The following is a 21,293-nucleotide window of genomic DNA, read 5'->3' on the forward strand; positions in this document are numbered from 1 at the left end:
GTTGGTATCAACATCAAGATTTACTCAAGTAATTTGACTGTTTCTTTCACTTGATCTGTATTCACGCATTTTAGGTCCTTAGGGAGAAATTGCATTTCATTCATCAGGAAAAAGAAACCAAAACACCACCAGTCCAGGAACTACTGAGGCAGACAGGAATGGGAAGCACTGACAATCAAGACCCCACAGAGCCATCACTCTGTAAGGCGTCAGATTGTTAAAGTATACACAGCATACTAAATGACAATCAATATGATTGTCTGTGTACCTACGAATTCAATAAGTTTAGTCCAAGGCACCAGAAAAAGCATTCCTATAAGGCCAGGCATCAGCATTTCCGCTGGGTGAACAAATGTATTTTCCTTACCAGTAACAGATTGAACCATTCCTCAGCACGTGAAGTTACAGCTATCCAATTACTGTTCAGGAGGCTGAGTTTATCCTCCACCAGCCTTTCATCTCCTTTCAGCACTGTCTTCAAATTCTCTCCTAAATCACTGATGCTTTTAAGATGTACCTGGCGCTTCTCAATCTCCTTCCGTGTTGCCTACATGAGCAGAATAAAAAATAAAAGTTCAGGAAATTAAAAAGAACCAGAACTAAGAACAAAGAAATATTAAAACAACCAGCAAGCTCATACTAGAACACACAGTCTCGCTTCCTATAGGAAGGGAAAGCATTCTGTGAAGCACAGTAAATAAAAAGCAAATTATATCTCTTTAGCTCTGATAAAAATTGTAAATGTTCTTCACATTTTCACAGTCTTTTTGGTAATAGTTTCATTTTTTTAAGTATGAACTATTTATCATTCCAGTGTTCAAAATATAGTTTTAATATTTCATTATTAAACAACAATCCACATTTTACAATATTTATATTGAGATGTTTAAAGTTACTTTGCATATAATAAAATGGCATACTTATCAAATAACATATAAAGCTTACATAATAAATGGGACAGTAATAAAGCATCATGACATCTTTAAACTTGGAGAACTCAATTGAAAATACTCTACTAAAATATTTTAATATTCCGTTAATATTTTTCAGCGCGATCTTTTTCATCAGATAACATTTTCTTCTCTCCTGTTAGATTTCTTGTTTTCTAACTGTATAAATGCATCTTTGTGTTACACTGACTTGGGATTTCACTCTGTGAACTAAAATACTAAAATAAGCTATCATCTATAGCACCTCTAAGCTTGAATGACTAAAATACATATGCAATGCTACAAGATCAGATTTCCATCATCTCCTCCCACCATTATCTTAGCTTGTATAAAGAGATTTAGATGATATGTAAGGTCACATAATTTACTCATTACTCGTGTCTTAATATTTGTTGCAACATGTGGGAAGTCTAACAACAGGAACAAATCTCAACATATTTAGACAACATGTAAAGAAGCAGGAACACTAAATGCTGAGATGACACAATGAGGATAGCAATCTTACTGAATACTCAAGGAGAGGTGCACTTTCCTTATACCTAATATCACATGTAACTAGTTTTATGAGATAAATTTATCTGAGCTGCTTGGCACCTGGTAACAAAGATGCAGTCATATATGATCTCTGCTTGTCAAACAAAGCTCCAACTAGAAATGAAGTGGTCCAAACTGAACATAAACAGAAGTTATGAGAAAAATAAGAATCATCAGTCTCCAGAGGCATTGATTTCTCACAAATAACTTGGATACACTAAAAAAAGAACCACTTCTAATCAAACCACAATAACAATTCTTCATCTCAGGATCAAAACTGTTACTGCAGTAGAAATACACCTTTGTCACCTCCACACTATCTCACCACATCTGTCACAGGCACACATCAGTATGATTTTGTCGATAGAATGTTGAAAGAGAAAGTAGAATTTTCAGTTTGCAATAAAGACAGTATAGAAATTACTCTTTTTGGTACAATACAACCTTAATAGTACCTCAAAAGTACTTGGTTTATGTTCTACTTAAAGCAAAAGATCATTTCCTACACCTAATAGAATTAATGATCTATTTTTTTAATGTTATTTCACAGAAAATATTTTATACTTGCATTTCATGTATGAGTAATTTTCCACATTCTACAAATTTTCTCGAATACAGAGGATTTGTAACAGAACCAAGACAAAACTAATGCAAATTATTAACTATAACCTACAGAATTATAGAATTTGAAATTGAGAGTTTCAAATTTCAACAAGTTCTTGTCAGACTAAAGGAAAACTTGCCCTCTTCTCATACAATTTTCTCTGTTTCACAGCAGGTACAAAATGTCATTTAAAAAAAAGAATAAGACAATATAATTTGCCTCTCACTCAGGATGGAAAATTTGATCAGCTTTATTACCTTTTCTGAACAATTTACCTCCATTTGAAAAAGAATCTCTGAAGCATAGTTATGATGGGTTGTGGTTTCCTTTGTATTTTACAGGTATGAAAACTCAGAACAATTTTGGTCTACCTATAAAAATATTAATCCCAACTGAAAATATAAACAGACCAATCAGATAATTAAGTGTCTATTAAATAAAATTTCCCAAAGCTGGATGTATAATACCTGGTGTGTAAGAAAGAGTGTAACAGCACTTTGCCTGATCCTATGAGTTGATCCTTTCAAAGTAAAGAAATAATGTAAAACAATGACTAGGTGCACCTCTAGGCAATATGAATATTAATACTTCTGTGTATTAGAAACTAAGGGACATAAATAACCAATGAGATAACGAAACAATCACACATCCCTCCACCTTCTAAAAAAACCCAAACATCGAGACCTTCAACGCAGCATCACAACGAAAAAGATATCTTCTGCAATACTTCAAATCTCAATTATTCAAAGTTCTTATGTATAAAATCCTGGATCTACTGAATACAGCTGAAAACCTAGTAGGGTCTGTAAAGACCGGGATTCCACACTGCATTATCAAGTAAGACCTCCTTTGTATGATACAATGGGTACTATCATAGGTAAACTAACAACTTTTTTTTCAGTTCTTTCACAACTTTGATAACACTTTATTTTTCCTAATGTGACATTTCATCATCATATTCTTCAGAATTCTCTTTCTCTTTTCAGTATTACTAGACAGTGACAGTCTACATATACTTTATCCATTGCAATACGACATAGCATTGATACATTTTCTGCAACAAAAAGACAAAAGGACTGCTATCAATTTAATACCCCTATATAGAACAGATAAAAAAAAAAAAAAGTGTCATGATCCCAACATATAACTAGGATTATTTCATTAAAACTCAGGCAGTGGCTTTCAAAATTTGTTAATTTTTTAAGAGCAAGTTCCAATATTGAATGAATTGGTCTCCACTCATCTCCTTACCCTGTGTGTTCTTGGGATATAGAAGCACATTTTTCAAGCTTAAGGGAAAAAAACTCAGCTTTCTGGATCTAAACTCCCTTTTGGTTGCCCTAATATCAGATTGCATTTCAGCTGTGAATTTATTTGAAAGTATGTAAGAAAGACATAGAATTTCAATTTTAGCTACAGAATCAAAAGTAGCTTTGTAGTAGAGCTACAAGTAGTAGTAGAAAGAGCTACAAAAGTAGTAGAGAGAGCTAAGACCAGCTGAGCTTGCCTTACAGCAGTCCCTACCACCAAAATCTCAGAAAAGAAGTTGAAGTGTAAAAGAAAATTTTTCTTTAAGAAAAAACAGCCTGAGATGGCTTGAAACCTAGGTGGAAGCCAAACGGCTCTGCAGTGTTGAAAGCCATAGGGACGAGCTTTACTGAGAATTCGTAAGAGGTCTGTAGTTGCATACAATAGTATTTAACACATGGATTCATAGGATGCCAAGATCAATCATGTTAGTTTAAATAAATGCAGTTCCCAGTGCAGCCATGCACACTTTGAGCAGGGTTCACAGCCCTCCCTCTCAGCCCACTGTACTGCAGCACACTCTTTGCCTTTTAGTTGACCAACAAATACTACTGGTTTGTTTGTTTTACTTGATGTTTCACAATAGAGTGAAAATCATAACCTCCTTCACATTAGCAAATATTAACAAGGAACGATCTATGTTTGAAAACAGAAGCTCCACAGGAATGGCTTTTTCTGAGGATATGATACAGAGAGTTTCTGTGCTAGACTCTACTGACAAAATTACTGTGCATCAAGTTGAACTGCTGGTGTTTTTTCTAACAAACAAGAGCTGAGACTAAATGCACAGGATAATATCTTAGTTGTGTTGGTCATTAAGTTACGTAGATTAATCAAACCAGTGAATGACTGAAGAGAAGTTCTGCATGCCTTCACGTTGCCTGTATGCTGTGGTTTATTCGGAAGTAATTTTGTAATTTGACCCTCTCTAAAAGAAATTAGTTAGGTGGCTCAGCTCTCATGAGTGGGATTACAGAATTAATCAGAAGCTCGCATTATGGCCTTCTTAGTGGTTGATTATACAAATTTATTTACTTATTCACAGCACATCTGTTATTTTTATTGCATTCTGGCCACTGACTATGAATCAGTTGAAAGGATTTTCAGATAATTTTCTTTTAATGATTTTACTGACAGGAAATATGTTGCTAAATGTCTTAGCTAATATAAAGTCAACTTTATACTCACTGGTTTCATACATTGTGCTAAAATGCTCTGTCAGACTCATACTGCTGATAGTAAGGAGTGATACAGAACTTCTCCTAGTAATATTATCTGCCATTTCCTTTTTGAGAACATGTTTTTCCTGACAATTTAATTCTTATCAGGTCAGTTCCTGATTAAAAGATCAATAAACCCCACAATGGTTAATGTCTTCAGTGATAAATACATTCACTAAATCAGACTTCTAATTATAAACGGATTTCTAATATACAATATTTAATGACTATCTTTCCACCCGCATTCCATTTTTCTTATCTATTATAACAGAACTGAATTCAAATGGAAAGATTTAGCTTGTCTCTGCTGAGTAAAGAGGCAGGATTTACAGTCTTCAGTATGTTGCCCATCTCATTTCACATAACTCAGCCAAGTTTCTATTCCATTATTAGAAAAATTCCAGACATGAACAAATAAATAACTGATTTATCTCTATGTCCAGATTAACGCTATATTTCATTAATGTCATTTTCTATTCAAGATGGACATTCTTTCTTATTTCTAGGTGTTTATATCTTGAAGATAAAGTTCACACGTATGATTTTTTTATTCTATCCTCTGTAATTATCTTTGAAAGCCTCTGAGTTCTTTTCACTTTCAAGAAGTCTTGGGTACTGAAGATGAATTAGAAATAAGTGCAGTAATAAATATAAGTACTTCCTTGTGCTGTAAAGAAAAAAGATTATCAGCTCTCTGCTTAGTTATATTGATGGCAGCACACATCCAATTTTCAGTTCATTCACACTATTGAGTTCTCTTCTCTCTCCCCCTCATTTTCCATCTCAGTTTTTCTGCAGACTTTCCTCACAATGGGAAGCTGCTGGGCTTATTTCATCTCCCAGTGCACTTCATTAGATCAGCTATTGTCTTCGGCAGCCTACTTACCTGGAAAGTCTGAAGCCCAAGGCTGTGACATTAATCAGATACTGTGAGTCCCTAGTTCTGGGGGCTCAGTTATTGAGGCTTGATTTTGTATGATGTCTCATGGAAATCCACAAGGGAGTATCAGTATCATACTTATTTATGATGTCCTCAGCAGTATTTTAAAGTGTCCATGATAACATTCAGCAATTCCTGCCTCTTAGTGGGAGCAGATTCTTTAGGAAAAAAGTATACTGACTTCACATAATCTCTGCATTTGGAAGGCTACAATCTGCCATCTATACCATCTGTTGGACTGTTCAATATTACAAGCCTACTTACGTTTATGTGAATATTGGATTAAATTTCCTAAATAGACTCTTAATAAAGGAATTCTGAAAGCCACTCACACAGTACATACATCAACAAGAAGCACTTTTTTTTATTCTTTTTTTAGTGATGACCTGACTGAAGGAAGACAACGGAGGTACTATATGAGGTTAGACTACAGTGAGGGCTTTGAGTAGGATTAGAAGCTAAAATACACTTTTTGCCAGTTTTTCCTGCAGCCCTTTATGTACCAATTCCTTGTGAGAATTCACAATACTCAGTGTCATTCTTTATAGATTAGTAGGTGGAATGGCTCCCATTTTATATATTTTTCATGCTAATATTTCTTACTTCAATTAGTTCTTGTTACCTTTTTGATTATCATAAGATAAAAATATGTTGTACTTTTTGTAGCGAGTGTAAGACATGACGAAGACTTCCAACTGTGTAACTGCACTGATTTTCAGGCTTTAGGTTCTAATTATGCAACTTCTGAAGAATTAAGGTTCATATCTAACAATTAAATAACACTAAGGACAAATTGTTCTATTTAAACTGCTGTGAAGCTATAGACATCTAGGTTAACTTTCCTGAACACGCATGCAGGAAGATACAATGTATTTTTATTTCTGTTTTAGTGGAACAGTACTGTGTAGTTGAACACCACCAAAGGTGATTCTTACTTTCAATACTGGATAAACAGACTGAGTAAATGACAGATTAGTTTGAGGGCATTAAAGCCATATGATCGCTAACGCATCTCTTAGAAATCTGGCACTTGTCCTTTGTTATGGGTGTTAAGATCAGAATATTAATCAAAAATAATGGGAGGAACTGTACAGATTTTACTGTGGAAAAAGCAGATGAGAGAACTTTAAGCAGCAATGGGTTTTTTAGGAATTGAGGTTTTGATTTGAAAGTCAAAGCAGCAATAATCAAAGCAGTAAAAGTAAGATAATAATAAGACAACAATAGCAAAAGTTGATCTTTAAATGGTTTTGGGCATTACTTTTAAACTATGATCATTCTTAGAGACTGGTGACCAAAAAACATCCAATTCCAAACCTCACAAAAGACTTGTAGACTTTATTGTTATTAGTTTGTAAATCATCAGTGCATTTTAAGGCCAAAAACATTTTATCAAGACCTGAATCTTTAAGGGGGCAGTGAAAGACACACAGACACGAAAATAAGACAAACAAACAAAAAAACCCTACACAAACAAACCCACAACCAACCAAAAAAACCCACACAAAACTCAACTGACTAAACAAAAAAACAACGAAGTATATTTTACTCCAGTGCCTTTAATCTGCACAACCATTTAAAAAATTAGAAAGATTACCTGTGTGTTATTAATCACTATTTCTATAATGCATGGTGAAACTGGTAAAACTTTTTAAGGATTCTTCCTATTAAAGCAGAAGTGATAAATTTTTGCACAAAACCCCAATACTGTTATAAGGGTTTTCTTTGTTGTATTTTGAAGTTATATAGCAACACTTATCCAAAATACTGCCTGTTGCACACAATTATACGAAATTTAGAAGCTTTGGATAATGTTGAGCACAGTTTCCTCTAAAGCATAGATTTTGATATGTATATGCAATGATGATTTGGTTTGCTTATGTTCTGAGTTAGATTGGATTTTTATTACATATGCAGAACATAAACTAGATTAGCTGGTGTTGAATGATACTGTGCTAAGTCTTAACATCACACGGAGATATAGTTTGATGTAGAAGTCTTGCATTCCTCAGTGATTCTGTAAAATGCTTTTCTATACTGTGGCACATGTAAAAATTTTGAGGAAAGTTTCACTTTAGGCTTTGTGTTTTAACGTAAAATAAGAGTTCAAGTTGAAGTCTTATGGAAGTAAGAAGCCCCCAGAATGAAAATAAATGAGGTACAAACCAAAAAGGGTAAGAAAACAAATATCCCACCTCCTGGCTGCAATCTAAACATGTAGAATATGTAGTGTTCTGACATCCTTCATCTTTCATCAACTGGAGCTGTTCTACTGTTAATACTTTTCTAATCAGGAATAGAATGGAATGAGACAGAAAGGGATTTGCATTTACTTGGATACTGGATGGATAATTTATAGTACTCTGAAAAATGGAATTCTAACTTTAAATTTAAGTCAGTGAAAACTACTGCAATATGAAGGTGAATTGTGCTATTGATATATGCAGAGACAAGATGGTTTAAACTTTTCCAAGCATTAATGTTAGGGTGAGATAATGCCATAACAGTTACAAAGTTCCACTAATTAGAACTCCAGAATTTTTATTTTCTTTATCAACAAATAAATCTATCTTTTTGTAATATGCATAAACTGAGATATATAAAGGTACAGTGTGTGTTACATTGTTACCTTGCCCCAGGCAATTTCAGAATCCAAATTGCTCGGCATGCCATGCACAGCTGATCTCTTCGTCAATTCTGCATCTGTCGCTGCCAGCCATTCTGTCATAGCATTAATTTCTTTTCGTAGCTTCCGGGACAATTTCAAGCACTTCTCTAACTCTTGCTTTTTTTCTGTCACCTGCGTAAAGAAAACATGTGTTTATTAACTCTTCAGTCAAACAGGTTTAATGATTTTCATACACCAATTTCTATATACCACTTTTCTACAAAAGCTTAACAAGCACTTTCACAAGTTGCGCTTTAATAGAGTTATGTCTTGCCATAGTTCTCCCAATATTCATAGTTTTGCTGCTAGAATGCAAACCTCCTCCTCCATTTTGAAGTCATACACAATAAATTAATTTGGAACAATTGAATTAACAGGCTTTCCTTGAGAGACATAATAGATGTCAAAACCTTTTAAAGAGTATATTTTCATATAGATGGATATATAGTGATATTGAATCCTCAACTTTTGTCTATGTAGCTCCACTACATAGAGGGAAAAAAAAAAATCTCTGCAAAGAAATCTCAAAATCTTGAAACGCAAAAGTCACCAAATCATATCAAACTAAGGCAGCAAAGTTAACTTTAAGTTTTTAATTTGTTGAGTATTGTGGACATGAAGTACTACGGACAATTTCTGTTTTACTTGTTATTTTAAGCATATTACATGGTACCTGGAAGGAAAGCTGAGTATTTATGTTGTTTTGACTATCTTACACTGCATTTTGGTGCAATCTGCAGGAATAGGTGAAATACAATATTCCCTGGGTCTCCCTGAGCGAGGCAGGGAAAGAGAATATTCCACCTACTTAGGAGAGAAGGCAGAAGGGTAAATGAAGACCAAAACAGAGCAAAATGCACCACCCAAAGCATGATTACCTGTGAAAGAGTTCCAAACACCTGCTATGCTATAAAAGGAAGTTACTGATACATGCACACAGAAAGAATATTTGCGTTGCTATATACATCTCTTAATTCTGTATATAATATGAATAATACTACACTATTTGCATATAAATTGTATATATCCAGAGGTTATTGATTAATCAGTCTCTGTTTTTACTTCAGAAATAAAGATGCATTTCTGAAGAAAAATAGGAAACAGTGCCCTCTAAAGGCCTTCTGTATCATAAAATCTTATCAGAAGTGCTATCTCCATAAATTTTCTCTATATTGTAAAGTTATTTTAGCTATGTTAAGTAGATAATTTGCAAGAATTCTCGGATATAATAAATAAAATTAAAATAAAAAAAATAGGTATTTAAAGCATAAGAAAGGTATTTTACAACGTTTTAGTCCTACTGCCAAAAACTTCCTCTGCAGTAGTGGGACTGTGAGGAAAGACCTGACCTTGTATAACAGCCCCTACTGAATTCAGTGTCTGTAGGAGAACAGCAAGAACATGGCTACCAAATTTTAGATTCCAGCTCCCCGTTCTGATGAATTATCATAGAGAGATTTGACACAAATATACTACAGACCATGCCTCATAGCCCCTCACAACTAACAAACTACCTGAGCTGTAATATAGTTGTTTGTATGTATGTGTATATATATATATATATTTATATGTACTTGTATCAGAGACAGAGAACATTGGCAAGTGAATGTACAAGCAAGGACAGGCATGGAATATTTATTACGAATGCAACCACGACACCATGATATTGAAATAAAAAAGAAAAAAACCCTCACACCTTCCCCTTCTTACAGGGAAGACTTCCTAGGTACCGAAAGTGATACGTATGATACCTAAAATATACAGAAAAAACACAGTATGTACAGGAATCATCAGAAATCATAGGAATTTTCATGTCTATTTGAGAGCACAACACTTCAGCATTTTTCAACACGTTTAAATTAAACGATTCCATGTGCTTAAAAATGTGCTAAAAGGGTTGTTTCAAATATGGAAGGACTCCTTGAAGCAGTACATATAAAGTCACATAAATGAGTATATGCTTTAAGATGTGTTATTTCCATAGACTATACATTTCAGTCCTAAGACTTACTATTAGTTATAACTACTATCAGTTTTCTCTTAAAAAGACTTTGATTCAATGCAATCAATTAAGGCTGATAATGGCTAACTGATTCTTTTAGTTTCCTATTTCTGGGCTTTTGTGAGTCTCTCTAATACTGTTAACTACCATGCTATACAAAAGTAAATGTGAGAAATTACATCTAGGACAACAAAGCTAAACAGAGTACTGCAGATTTTTCAGAAAAGTTAATTTGCAATATGGCTCACTTCAGATCACTAACGGCTTCCTAATGGCACATTTTTATCCTTTCATTAGTTGAGAGGTTTCTTATAACAATGGCACCTGGTGCTGTTACTTTAAATGTAACATAGAAATAAATGCTACCTTCCTTTCTAAAATAATGGAGAAACTAAATACACTGTCTAATTTGAAATGAAATTTATGCACACCTTAATGAAACAGACTCTTCAGTTTTCTTGACACTCAAAAGACTAATGCCTCGTAAAAGCTTTATTTGCTTTCAAGAGAGAGAACTGTTTTAATTCATGTTCCCAAAGGGGTATTATCTCAGCCAAAACTAGCATAACTCTTATTATTTTATCGCACTATAGTCAGTGGGGCTTGATTATCATTATGTGTTTAAATCACATGCTAACTCTCAGTATTACCATGAGCTTATTTTCCTAGCTAGTAATTTATGGTTTTAATAATTTGTAATCTTACAAAATAAAGAATTTGCATTCTGTCCTCTGTTTTGTGTAATTGAAGTGTATGGATTTTAGAAATAGACAGCTATATCTGTCATTCACTATCTTCATTCAGCCAGTTACAGCACCAAATTTACTGTAATCCTACAGTTTTTAGAAGTTCTATGGACAGTTCTACTGAGGGCAATAGGAAGAGTAATGAAGGATAGTTGTTAATTGAATTATTTGCATTAAGTCTTTTTTAGGACAATGCTACAACTCCTCGTCAGAGCTCGAAGGTCTTTGCAGAGCATTGTACTTCAGGAACAGTCAACACACTCCATAGATAAAGCAGGCCAAAAATAAAAAGCTTTTAGGGAACACAGTCTTGTTAATATTGTTTAGTAGTTTGTCTTCCCTACTGTCTGTTTAGTTGACTCTTAGGAAAAATTGAGTAAACAAAACATTTTCCTGTTGGGAAGTGTAACAATTTAAACATAGAAGAATTGATTAAGATATTGATGATACATTGATGGAAATTTTACACAAGGTTTTGCTGGTGTCTGAGATATACAACAATGGGACGATTATTCTATATACTGATAACTAAACTGTATTCTGTGTGGTTTATATGTTAAAATATAGTGAAAAGATAGGTCAGGGTTAAACACGACATTTAAACCAGGGGATGGTTATGACAATAACTGAACGCATGTTGTCAAGAGTGCAGAAGAAGCAAAGCAGAATGGTACACAAATTCCTTCTGAGGAAAGCTGCAGTAGGTAATTTTTCATCAACAGATTTTAGAAAAGCAGCAAATGGAAATGATATACTCAAAGATCTGTACAGTCACAGGTAGAATGAAAGGAAATGAAAGAGAATTCTCTTCTTTATTAAGTATTTTTAAGTAAAATGTGGAAAAATCACAAACAAAATATAAGTATTTTTCCGATCTAAAGTGTTTTGAAACAAGTGGCTGTTTGAGACATTTAAAATGAAACAACATCCCCCTCTGAACCTCCAAAATAATGAACTAGTACAAAAAAAGAAATCAAAACATTAGTAAAGTGCAATTTTAATTTGTAAAAAGGAATTCTGTATTTTTCTAGAAGGTTATTTTTTCTCAGAGCAACTAAATAGCCATCCTGATGATTGCTTTTGCCTCCATTATTTCTGTCCCACTGTTTAGAAAATGGGAGGGCCTTGAAAGGAACCAAAACCAAACCCTGCTTACTTACCATGCCAAGATTATTCTTCACTTTGCAATTTAATAAGAGGGCGCTGTTTTGTATTAAAATCACAGAGCTTACCTTTGCACCCAATTCATTATATTGCAACTTCAAAGCTGTAAGTCTTTCATCCAGTTCTTTTGGGTTCTCTGTCTGCTGCTTTTGAACAATCTGCCTCCCAGTTTTTATCACTGTTTCCACTTCAGACTTCACCTCACTCAGGCTTTTATATAATTTCTAATCAAACAGAAATATCAAAGTGAAAAACCATCATTAAAATAAGTAAAATAGAAAAGACTATCAAAGGTATTATGAAGACACACTAGAAGTCTTTGTATTGTACAAAAACACCATCCTGCATGACTCTGAACAACTTCCACTCCCATTTGGAAGCTAAAGGAGTTACGAGATACCATGGTATGTGACCTAAGGATAGAGAAAACTCACCTTGAGTGTGTGCATGTATTAAAAGAAAAAAAAAAAAAAAGTTTATAAGAAAAGTTCCTCAGTTTCTAAATCATAATTAAATTAACAGATTCACAACAGCCTATCTCTGCTAATACTGGCTTCAAAGACGTGTCATTTAAACTAACAGGAGAAATTTACAGATAAGAAGATACACTCCATCAATAATTGTTTTAAGATATGACAATGGTTGTTTTCAAACTGATTGAGATAATGCAGTATTTAAAACAACAGATGTCTTCTGTCAACTCAAACAGCCTGTTGGATACATTCAAACTACAAATAGCCACTAAACTAATTCAAGAATCTGACAGTTTTTCACACTACCAAATAAAGAGACTGGTAGGATAGAGGATTTCCCCTACATTTCCTAATTCTAATACTGTTCATAAAATTAAATAACTAAAAAGCTACATGAAAAAAATAGTGTAATGAGGTTAAGCAAAAATATGTTACAGAATTCACTGCATTTTTCTCCAGTATTTCAATGACTAAAAAAAAATAAGGGATAAATAGCTGTTCGGTAAACAATGGCATGTAAGCAATCCGTAAATACATTTCCCTAATATATCAAATGAGTGATACCAAGAAAAACAAAAGCATTCTTTCTTTCCATATGAAGAAAGTCAGTATCATAATCTTAGACGTGATAACTGAAACCATTTATCAGCCACACAGAGGCCCAATTAACATTCAGGTACGTAGAGCAGAAGTTCAATTTATCCTTCTTTTTAATCTAAGAATAAATTCTGCAATAGCTTGGAAATGCCTCTAAACTCCACCACGGAAAAAGACTCCACAGAGATACACCATGTCCATTAACACACAAGTAAGTGAAGAATGTCAAACATTAAGCTGTTGAGAAACTTTATTGTTGAGATGTCTAGCTTGATTCTGAGTTCCAGCACTTCGCCATCATGTGTGGACATTAAACAGAATTAGACAGAATTGCAAAATAAATTACACTGTACTTTTTTAATCTGCAATTTTCTGAGCTTTTCTTTTAGTAGCAGTGCCTCTCACAACATGAAATCTGTGTCTAGAGCTTCAGGACATCAAAGAAAATTTTTTTTATTTTTTTCCAGCAGATCTGACAACAAAAAAAACTCAGTGCATTTTCTCCATAATCTAAAATTAATTACCAAGCCAATTCTTAACATGGTTATTATTTTATTTACTTAAAGGTAGTATGGATAAAATCCAACTACTTTCTAGGTGCTTAATATAATAAATACATTCTTCAATACTGAAAACCTATCAACAAATTAGGAAGCTGTTGTATTACGTACAGTGGCAAACATCTGATGGGATACTATAATTTGTTTTTTTAAATAGGAACTTTATGAGATTCCCTGTAGATAAAGATGCACTAAAAACACTGTAAGTCTTCCACAGAATATGACAGATCTGCAAAAGCTAGCTGCTGAGTGGACATACTTTAATTCAGTATAGAGCTTCTAAGTACCATGTCATTCTGATAAAAATGTGAATTTAAGGGCAATTGCAGTTAAGAAAATCCCAAGATGCAAAGAAATAACATTGACTTATTCCATGCTTATTTTTTTTTTAATTTAAATTCTTAAATTTACATCTGAAAGAAGTTGAGGGGGGATAAAAATATCTTCAGGCATGTCATCAGTCTAGAAAAACCACTGAAGACAAGATTCTGATCGTCCTTTTTGCTGTTAAGGTCTCGATTTTTTAATCATTAAGAACATGGTGCTCAACTTTATCTTTAATTCCTTCAACAGTACAGGATTACAGGGATACTACAGGGATATGTCCTCATATTGTTTAGGACATATTCAGGTCATCTTTTGCTCTTGAACTGTAAGAAAGTCAGAGTATACCATTTAATGTAAGCTGTAATCTCTGGTTTTCCTTTAGGTTTTGTGTTTCCTGGCTAGAGTAGACTGCAACATCTCTTTTAGTTACATCATGGAGTTCCATGACCATAGCATATTGTGGAAAATAGAGTCAATCCAGGGAGATAAACTCATATGCAAGATGGGAAGGGGGAATTAGAAAAGGATCATGAGTGACAATCTTACACAGTGAAAAGTGCATAATCATTGTTTGAAAGTTCACTGAAATGAGAATTTTGGTAGGGGCGGTGGTTTGGTTTTGGTTTTGTTTTTTTTCTGTCTCATAAGTAACTGATACTTTGTTTCTCATCCTGAATTAAGGAGAATACTGTAATCTTTAGCTTTCTCCACATAATTCCATATTTTCCAAAATTTTCACTCATTTAATTAGCATCCCACACTTCTGAGAAGTCTTTGACCTGACAGAAGAAAACAACATACATAAAGGAAAAAGTTTCTGTAAGACTGTTAGAAATATTTCACCATGTTATTATATCCTGGGAAAGTTTGAAACCGAATATAATTTTAAGTGTATGAAGTCCTTCTAGCCTCATTTGCAAACAAGAAATCGGACAAGGAGGATCAACCTTTTCTCCCTATCTTCCTCTCCTTGAAAAAAAATAATCTTTATCTAAAAAGGTTGCTATAACTTTCATTGTGTAACTTTGCTCTTAAATCTCAGAATCTTTTCTAATATCTCCCAAAGAAATATTGATGTTGTCATTGAAAATACTTTAAATTTGAGAGGCAAATCAAGCAGGAAACAAATATAAAGAGAGCATCTTTAAATATTCACCATGCAATGATCCAACCGTGACTGTACTACTTCCTGCTCAACACTCTTCTTCTCCAACTTGGGCACCTGCAATTTCACTTCATCTAAAATTCTTTTACATTCTTGTAGGCGCTCTTCAAAGTTGGCTGGCTTCTGAAACAAGCGAAACTTCATGGAGACATCCTGCAGCTTTTTCTGAAAAGTAAGCATGGGTGAGTAGTAAATGTGAAATCAAATCAGCACTGAAGACAAGTCTTAGACCTATATCAGAATACTTAGAATCCATTATCAACCAGCAGCTTCTTCTTCAAAGAATTTAAAACTTTTGGGATAAATATGAGCAGCAGAGAACCTTGGTCTTCACAGGAAGAGAAAAAAATCTTGTATTATCCAGGGCACTGGATGCAGCAGAGCCAGTGACAAGAGCCCATACACTCAGTTGAAGAAAGGGAAAGTTTTTATATCTTTATGCAAACTGTTGTGGGGTGGGTTGAGAACGGAAGTTGAATGGTTTGAGCATAACACATCAACATTCTAGAGTGCACACTTATCAGCTCTACTGTGTTACTGCTTCTTGGTAAGAGGAGTGAGTCTTTTAGTCTCCCAAAGAAACCCAAATAAAGTGGCTGGGATGTAAGTAGGTCTAGCACAAACCCTGAGATTTATAGTATAAAATTGATTTCCATTTCAATTTAAAATAGCATAACCTAGAGTAAAAAAAAAATAAAGTAATTTGAAGGCAGAAAATGGCTTCTAATTTTGCAATTTTCACAATTTGTTATCTTTGTGCATTAATTATATTGCTTGCTCACATGATCCTAACCTCAGAGGGAGGGGAAATAATTAAGAACAAAGCAAAGAAAGGGCATTTTAATTATCCACTTGAATAAGAACTAATTTATCTGTAGAAGTACAGAGCAAACTACTAGTAGAATAAGTTTTTCTACTGTTTGAAAAAAGAAAAACACCAAGAAACAAACAAATGAAAGAATGTCACTAAGAAATTGATAAATAATTAAATAGGAACTCAGTATCTGCAAACACACTTGTGATTTTTTTTTTTTTTTACTTCAATCTTCTTTATACAGTACAGTATTGTCTGTACTACAAAAACTTGAGAAGAACTGTAATAAGGAATAGGATTAGCCTGTATGTAGGCATTAGTAAAAATGCTTCCCATATCTATCAGATTTCTGTGAAAGAGGCAGGAATCACGAGCAGAAGACAGTTTTTGGGTAACACAGAAAACTCTGTAGGTTTCCAGCAGCTCCTACCAAAAAATTTCCTCATTAAACACTCTTAATGAAATTGAGATCCAACAGGGTAAGAAGGGAAGTCTTTCCCTAGATAAATAAGTGAATAATTGAATAAAAATAGGAAACAAAGGGTAGGAATAAGTGGTCTTGTTTTTCTTCAGTGTGTCTGCATACACTAAGTTCATACTTAATCAGGTTTTCTTCCTCTTGTAACAAGTCCTGTGGGAAGCTTGCAATGGCGCATCAGTATCTATTACAACTGGTGTTGGTCAATACATTAAAAATTATATAGAAAAGAGAGAGAATGACTGTATTAATGGCAGAGAAAATTAAAGCCATCTGTGAAGCGTCACTGAGGGATTGCACAACACTGAGGATCTGTAGGAAAAAAAAGCAAATTATATTTAATTCACCCCAAAATTAAGTAATGCACATCACAAAAGAAATACTAAGTTTGTTATACAACAAGTGAGATATAAATTATCTATTAGCACTCTCAACTGAGCTGTAATAGAGAACTAAAACAGTTACATTGTATACTTATATTAATCCCAAACAGTTTTTTAAAAAATCGGCTCAATCCTTAAAAGCAGCCAAACAAGCAAAGTGGGAATTTGAAATAATTTAGAACATCAAGAACAAAAAAAAGAAAACACCTGTCACAGTATAAAAGTCATTGTACAAAGCTATATTGTGCCTGAATAATGTGTGGAACTTTGATCATCTCATCTCAAGAAACTATTTGTAAAAATAGGAAATGTATAAAGAAGAATGAAAGGATAATAAAAGCTAAGGTCTCAGTATGATTTAACATACTAGTCAGTCTGGAAACGAGACAATTGAGAAGGAGTAAAAATTTGTAGTATGCAAAAAGCTGACCAGGAAATTATTGTCAACAGTTTCTCAGAATTCACAAAGAAGGTGACATCAAGTTAGTCTCTTGTACAAGGAAACCAAAATGAACAAAAGGAAAGACAACCTCACATAACATTCAGCTACACTGTGTAACTAACTGCAAAATGAAGTTGAGGATTCCAGCAATTTACAAGACTTCAAAAATCATTTAAATGTGATAATGCTACTCATGCTGTTTGTTTGCGTGAGTGAAGGAAAAAGAGAGGAAATAAAATTTGTATACCTGTGCCACATCAATTTGGGAAAGCACTCTTTTAGCAGCATCTTTACCCCGATTTCGTTTCTTCATTTCTTCCAAACTAATCTCATGGCTTGTTAATTCAGATTGTATTTTCTATTGAAAAACAAAGACACTAATCAGCAGGGTTTAAAGAAAATGTTTATATCGCTAATATTATTTGGAACAGTTGAATTTGAAAGATATTAAACAGAAGTACTACACTATATACTGGATGATTAGATGAAATAATTAAAATAAATACTTATTCAACACCCTGTAAATTATTCAGTTCAGTTTATCTTGATCATAATGAAACCTTCTCCTGCTCAAATGTCTATAAATGTGACAATGTCATAGTAATGACATCGTTTTCCTAAGGAAATTGTGCTTAAACTGTAGGCAAAAAAAATATAGATTTATTTCTTCTGAAGGAAACAACTATTTTTGTTGGGAAGAAAATGAAAAAATAATCATAGAAAAGAAAAATTCACAGGAAAGTGACTTGCTTCACTACTCTTGTTTCGTATTTTCACAGTATCATTAAGCAAGTTGAGAGGAAACTGATCAAAGTACCCTAGATGTATAACACTATCTTCATCTCACAGTTATATCTAAAATGGTATACAGAGTGTTTCAAAAAAACAGACCCAGATTCAAAGCAGTATATTCCATGATGACAACATGTTACAACTACACAAAAATTGACTGAGGGGCTCCTTGTGCACTGGGAGAGGCATCTAGTGGTATCATTGGAAACTCTATGCCCTGCCTGCACTTTGAAATCATGAGTTTCATTCATGGGCAGCTCATCATTGCAGAGAAAGAGTGATTTCAAACCGGGTCCAGCTTTTTGAAACATGCAGTACAATACACGTAGTTCATTAATACACTAATTTAATCCATTTCGTAACATACTTTTCTGGTTATCTCTTTCTGCAAAACCAGTGTGCGATCATATCATCACAACACAAATACCTGTCTTATTGGTTCACCATTGGTTCAACCTTACAAGAAAGAATTAACTTAAGCAGTGTTGTCTAGTGCAATGTAACGTAAAAATATTCCTGTAAAGTATACTGATACAACATAATATAGAGTGATTCGCGTATTTTTATGTTTAGATGGATAGAAAATGAGAACCTGTTATTAGCAGAATTACTAGACAAATACTACTGAGAACAAGACAAGGTATGTTTCTACCAGGGAAGATATTTGAGGTCATTAATCCTCCATGAAAAAGGATTTTTGATTTAACATTTTTATTTTTCTGTGGTATACAAGCATTTCTCAGATACTCTAAAGACTAGCTATAAGTCACAATATATGTACACACATTCATCTTACACAACAGTAACTTGTAAAATATGAAAACTGTGTAGCTCAAAAGACAACAAAAAATTATGCAAATTAACAAAAGGGGTTTTTAAACTACAATGTGTTCCTTTAAAGTTTGATTATAAGTAAAAATTAATATGTAGGTATTTTAAATCTAATTTTCACAGGTTATTAAGTACAAACCTGCATACACTTTATGCTGTCTACTTTATAGGGGTATTACCTGGTTATAATAACTTGTATAACATTATAATGTCTTCTATATTACATCACATAGAAAGCAGTTTTTCATAAGTTATATTGCAAAATGTATTAAAGCTTAAGAAAAAAACTTACAAAAATACAGAAAACTGTTAATTCACTATTAAACTTAATTGCAAACATGTGTATGAGTCTGAATGATCCAGTACAATTTAGAGAATCAAAATATTTTTCTGAAGCAAAGTATTTGTAAAAGTGAAATGAGTGACAGAGAACTGCTGATTTGGATGAAAGTTTTAATTTAAAATTATCGTAACTGTATTTTTTCTATTTTTCACATTTTGAATTCTCATTGCCAAGGCTCTTTACTGAATGGCCAGCAGTATTTGGAGCAAGTGAAAAAAAAACAAACCTAAATATGATATTTTAGTTTGAGAAAACAAAGACGGTAAATAAAAGGACATCACAATCCAGGAGAGAAGGTTTATTTAATAGTTTATTTTGGAATATTTATTTTCTCCTCGTCTAAGTTTAAAATTTGCCCCTTGAAGTGTACTAGAATTGTAGCAGGATTATTTTCCGTGTTTATGCAGTACACAGACAAATTTACTGGTAGTGACTGAGCACTAGTTAGCTCCTGAAGGCAAATAATTTCTTGATGTCTTGGAAGTCACAACTGTATATGCAAGGAAGAAGCAAGTCTGAATGTCAGAAAAACATAATATATCATATCCAGTATTTCAACTGTTTGCTTCTGTATCTCATCAATTAAGCGATTTTTGCTTGTATTTTCTGATTTACTTTGTTCAACCTCAGAGTCACCCTGGAAAGTGTATAACTGAGCAGTTCTTATCTGAATAGGTCAGAACAGTACAGTACAGATAAGACTAGTATTTAAGCAATTAGGTATTAGGGGACATTGCATGGAGTTTGTCCTATTTTCCTTTTTTAAATTGCTCTGCAGGACAGAGATGAAGCATCACCTACTCTGATATCAAAATGCAGAATGAGAGAGAACAAACACACTATGGCAAAGCTTAAAATAAAAGTCAGTAAGGATTACAGTAAGATTTTTTTTTTTTTTTAATTTTATTTGCCACTGATGTGCACAGGCAGAAAAATGAAACCATTCCTGAATAGATATCATTTATAACACCTGCCTATGATGTCCTTTTTCATTCAATTTCAATATGACCATTTTAACTTTTTTGTCCATTTTGATTCATTAATTATTATATTGATGGCTTCTAAACATCCACAAGAAAACATTAATTTTCTTTTTCCATTTCTGTTATTCCCACCTCTGCCTTTCTTAATGGTTCCTGTATATTTTGTCTTTTAATAAAGAGTAAAGATTGTCTTCATTTCATTTCTAGAACATAATGATATAATGTATCTAACTAATAAACACTACTGTGCCTACATTGTGTCCTACAGGTTATGGATTCTCATCTTCCATCACTGGAATTTTTTCAGAAAATGCATTAATTTGCAGATTTTTATTTATATACATATATATAAACTAATGTATAAAGCCTAATTATATTTACAAGACCAAAGACACTGATGGTGCCTATTCTCATGAGGATCACTTCTAGAACAAAAAAAATTCAGTCCCAGGGGCACACAATGCATTATCTCTCTTAATCACTAGTCAATTTTTAGAAAAAAGATGAACAGTGAAATGCGGAGGGTCTTGCTTTGTTGACAGCAAAGAAGAGAGAATTGGCAGTACAGCCAGTTCTTGAAAAAACCTTTCCTACCTTGAATCAGAGAAATGAAAGCCAAAAGCAATTGTCACAAACCTAACTGCAATCTCTTGCTTTGAGATCAGCATTTAGAGAAAAGGTAACCGGGCATATAAACAAACTCTGTAACATTATTTGCAACAGAAAATTTAACTAGAAGGCTTGATTATATGCCACTTCCAATCAATGTTTACTACCATAATTAGAAAATCGGTCATTAGATTTACAAGAAAAAAAAAAAAAAAAAAGCCAGTCAGGAATATCCAGCAAAATCATAACAATGGAGAGTATTTTTGAGGGGTTAAAAAAAAATCAAACAAAAAAACCCAACCTTGTGTATTTAATTAGCAGGAAGGGGTTTATTTATAACCAGTGAATAAAAATGCAACC

General features: G+C 33.4%; 1 protein-coding gene across 5 annotated transcripts in view; it reads right to left on the reverse strand.

Moving 5' to 3' along the window:
- Positions 1–21,293, reverse strand: part of DMD (dystrophin) — a gene marked incomplete at both ends in the record, with an annotated part of 1,256,016 nt that overhangs the window by 666,708 nt on the left and 568,015 nt on the right. For all 5 annotated transcript variants that reach the window (XM_080362523.1, XM_080362521.1, XM_080362520.1 and 2 more), the window contains 5 exons: positions 368–547; positions 8,186–8,356; positions 12,205–12,360; positions 15,250–15,423; positions 17,623–17,733. In XM_080362523.1, the coding sequence (XP_080218649.1) occupies positions 368–547; positions 8,186–8,356; positions 12,205–12,360; positions 15,250–15,423; positions 17,623–17,733 (792 nt within the window). The remainder of the gene's footprint in view (positions 1–367; positions 548–8,185; positions 8,357–12,204; positions 12,361–15,249; positions 15,424–17,622; positions 17,734–21,293) is intronic.

Source organism: Nesoenas mayeri (assembly GCF_963082525.1).
Source record: "Nesoenas mayeri genome assembly, chromosome: 1".
NCBI lineage: Eukaryota > Metazoa > Chordata > Aves > Columbiformes > Columbidae > Nesoenas > Nesoenas mayeri.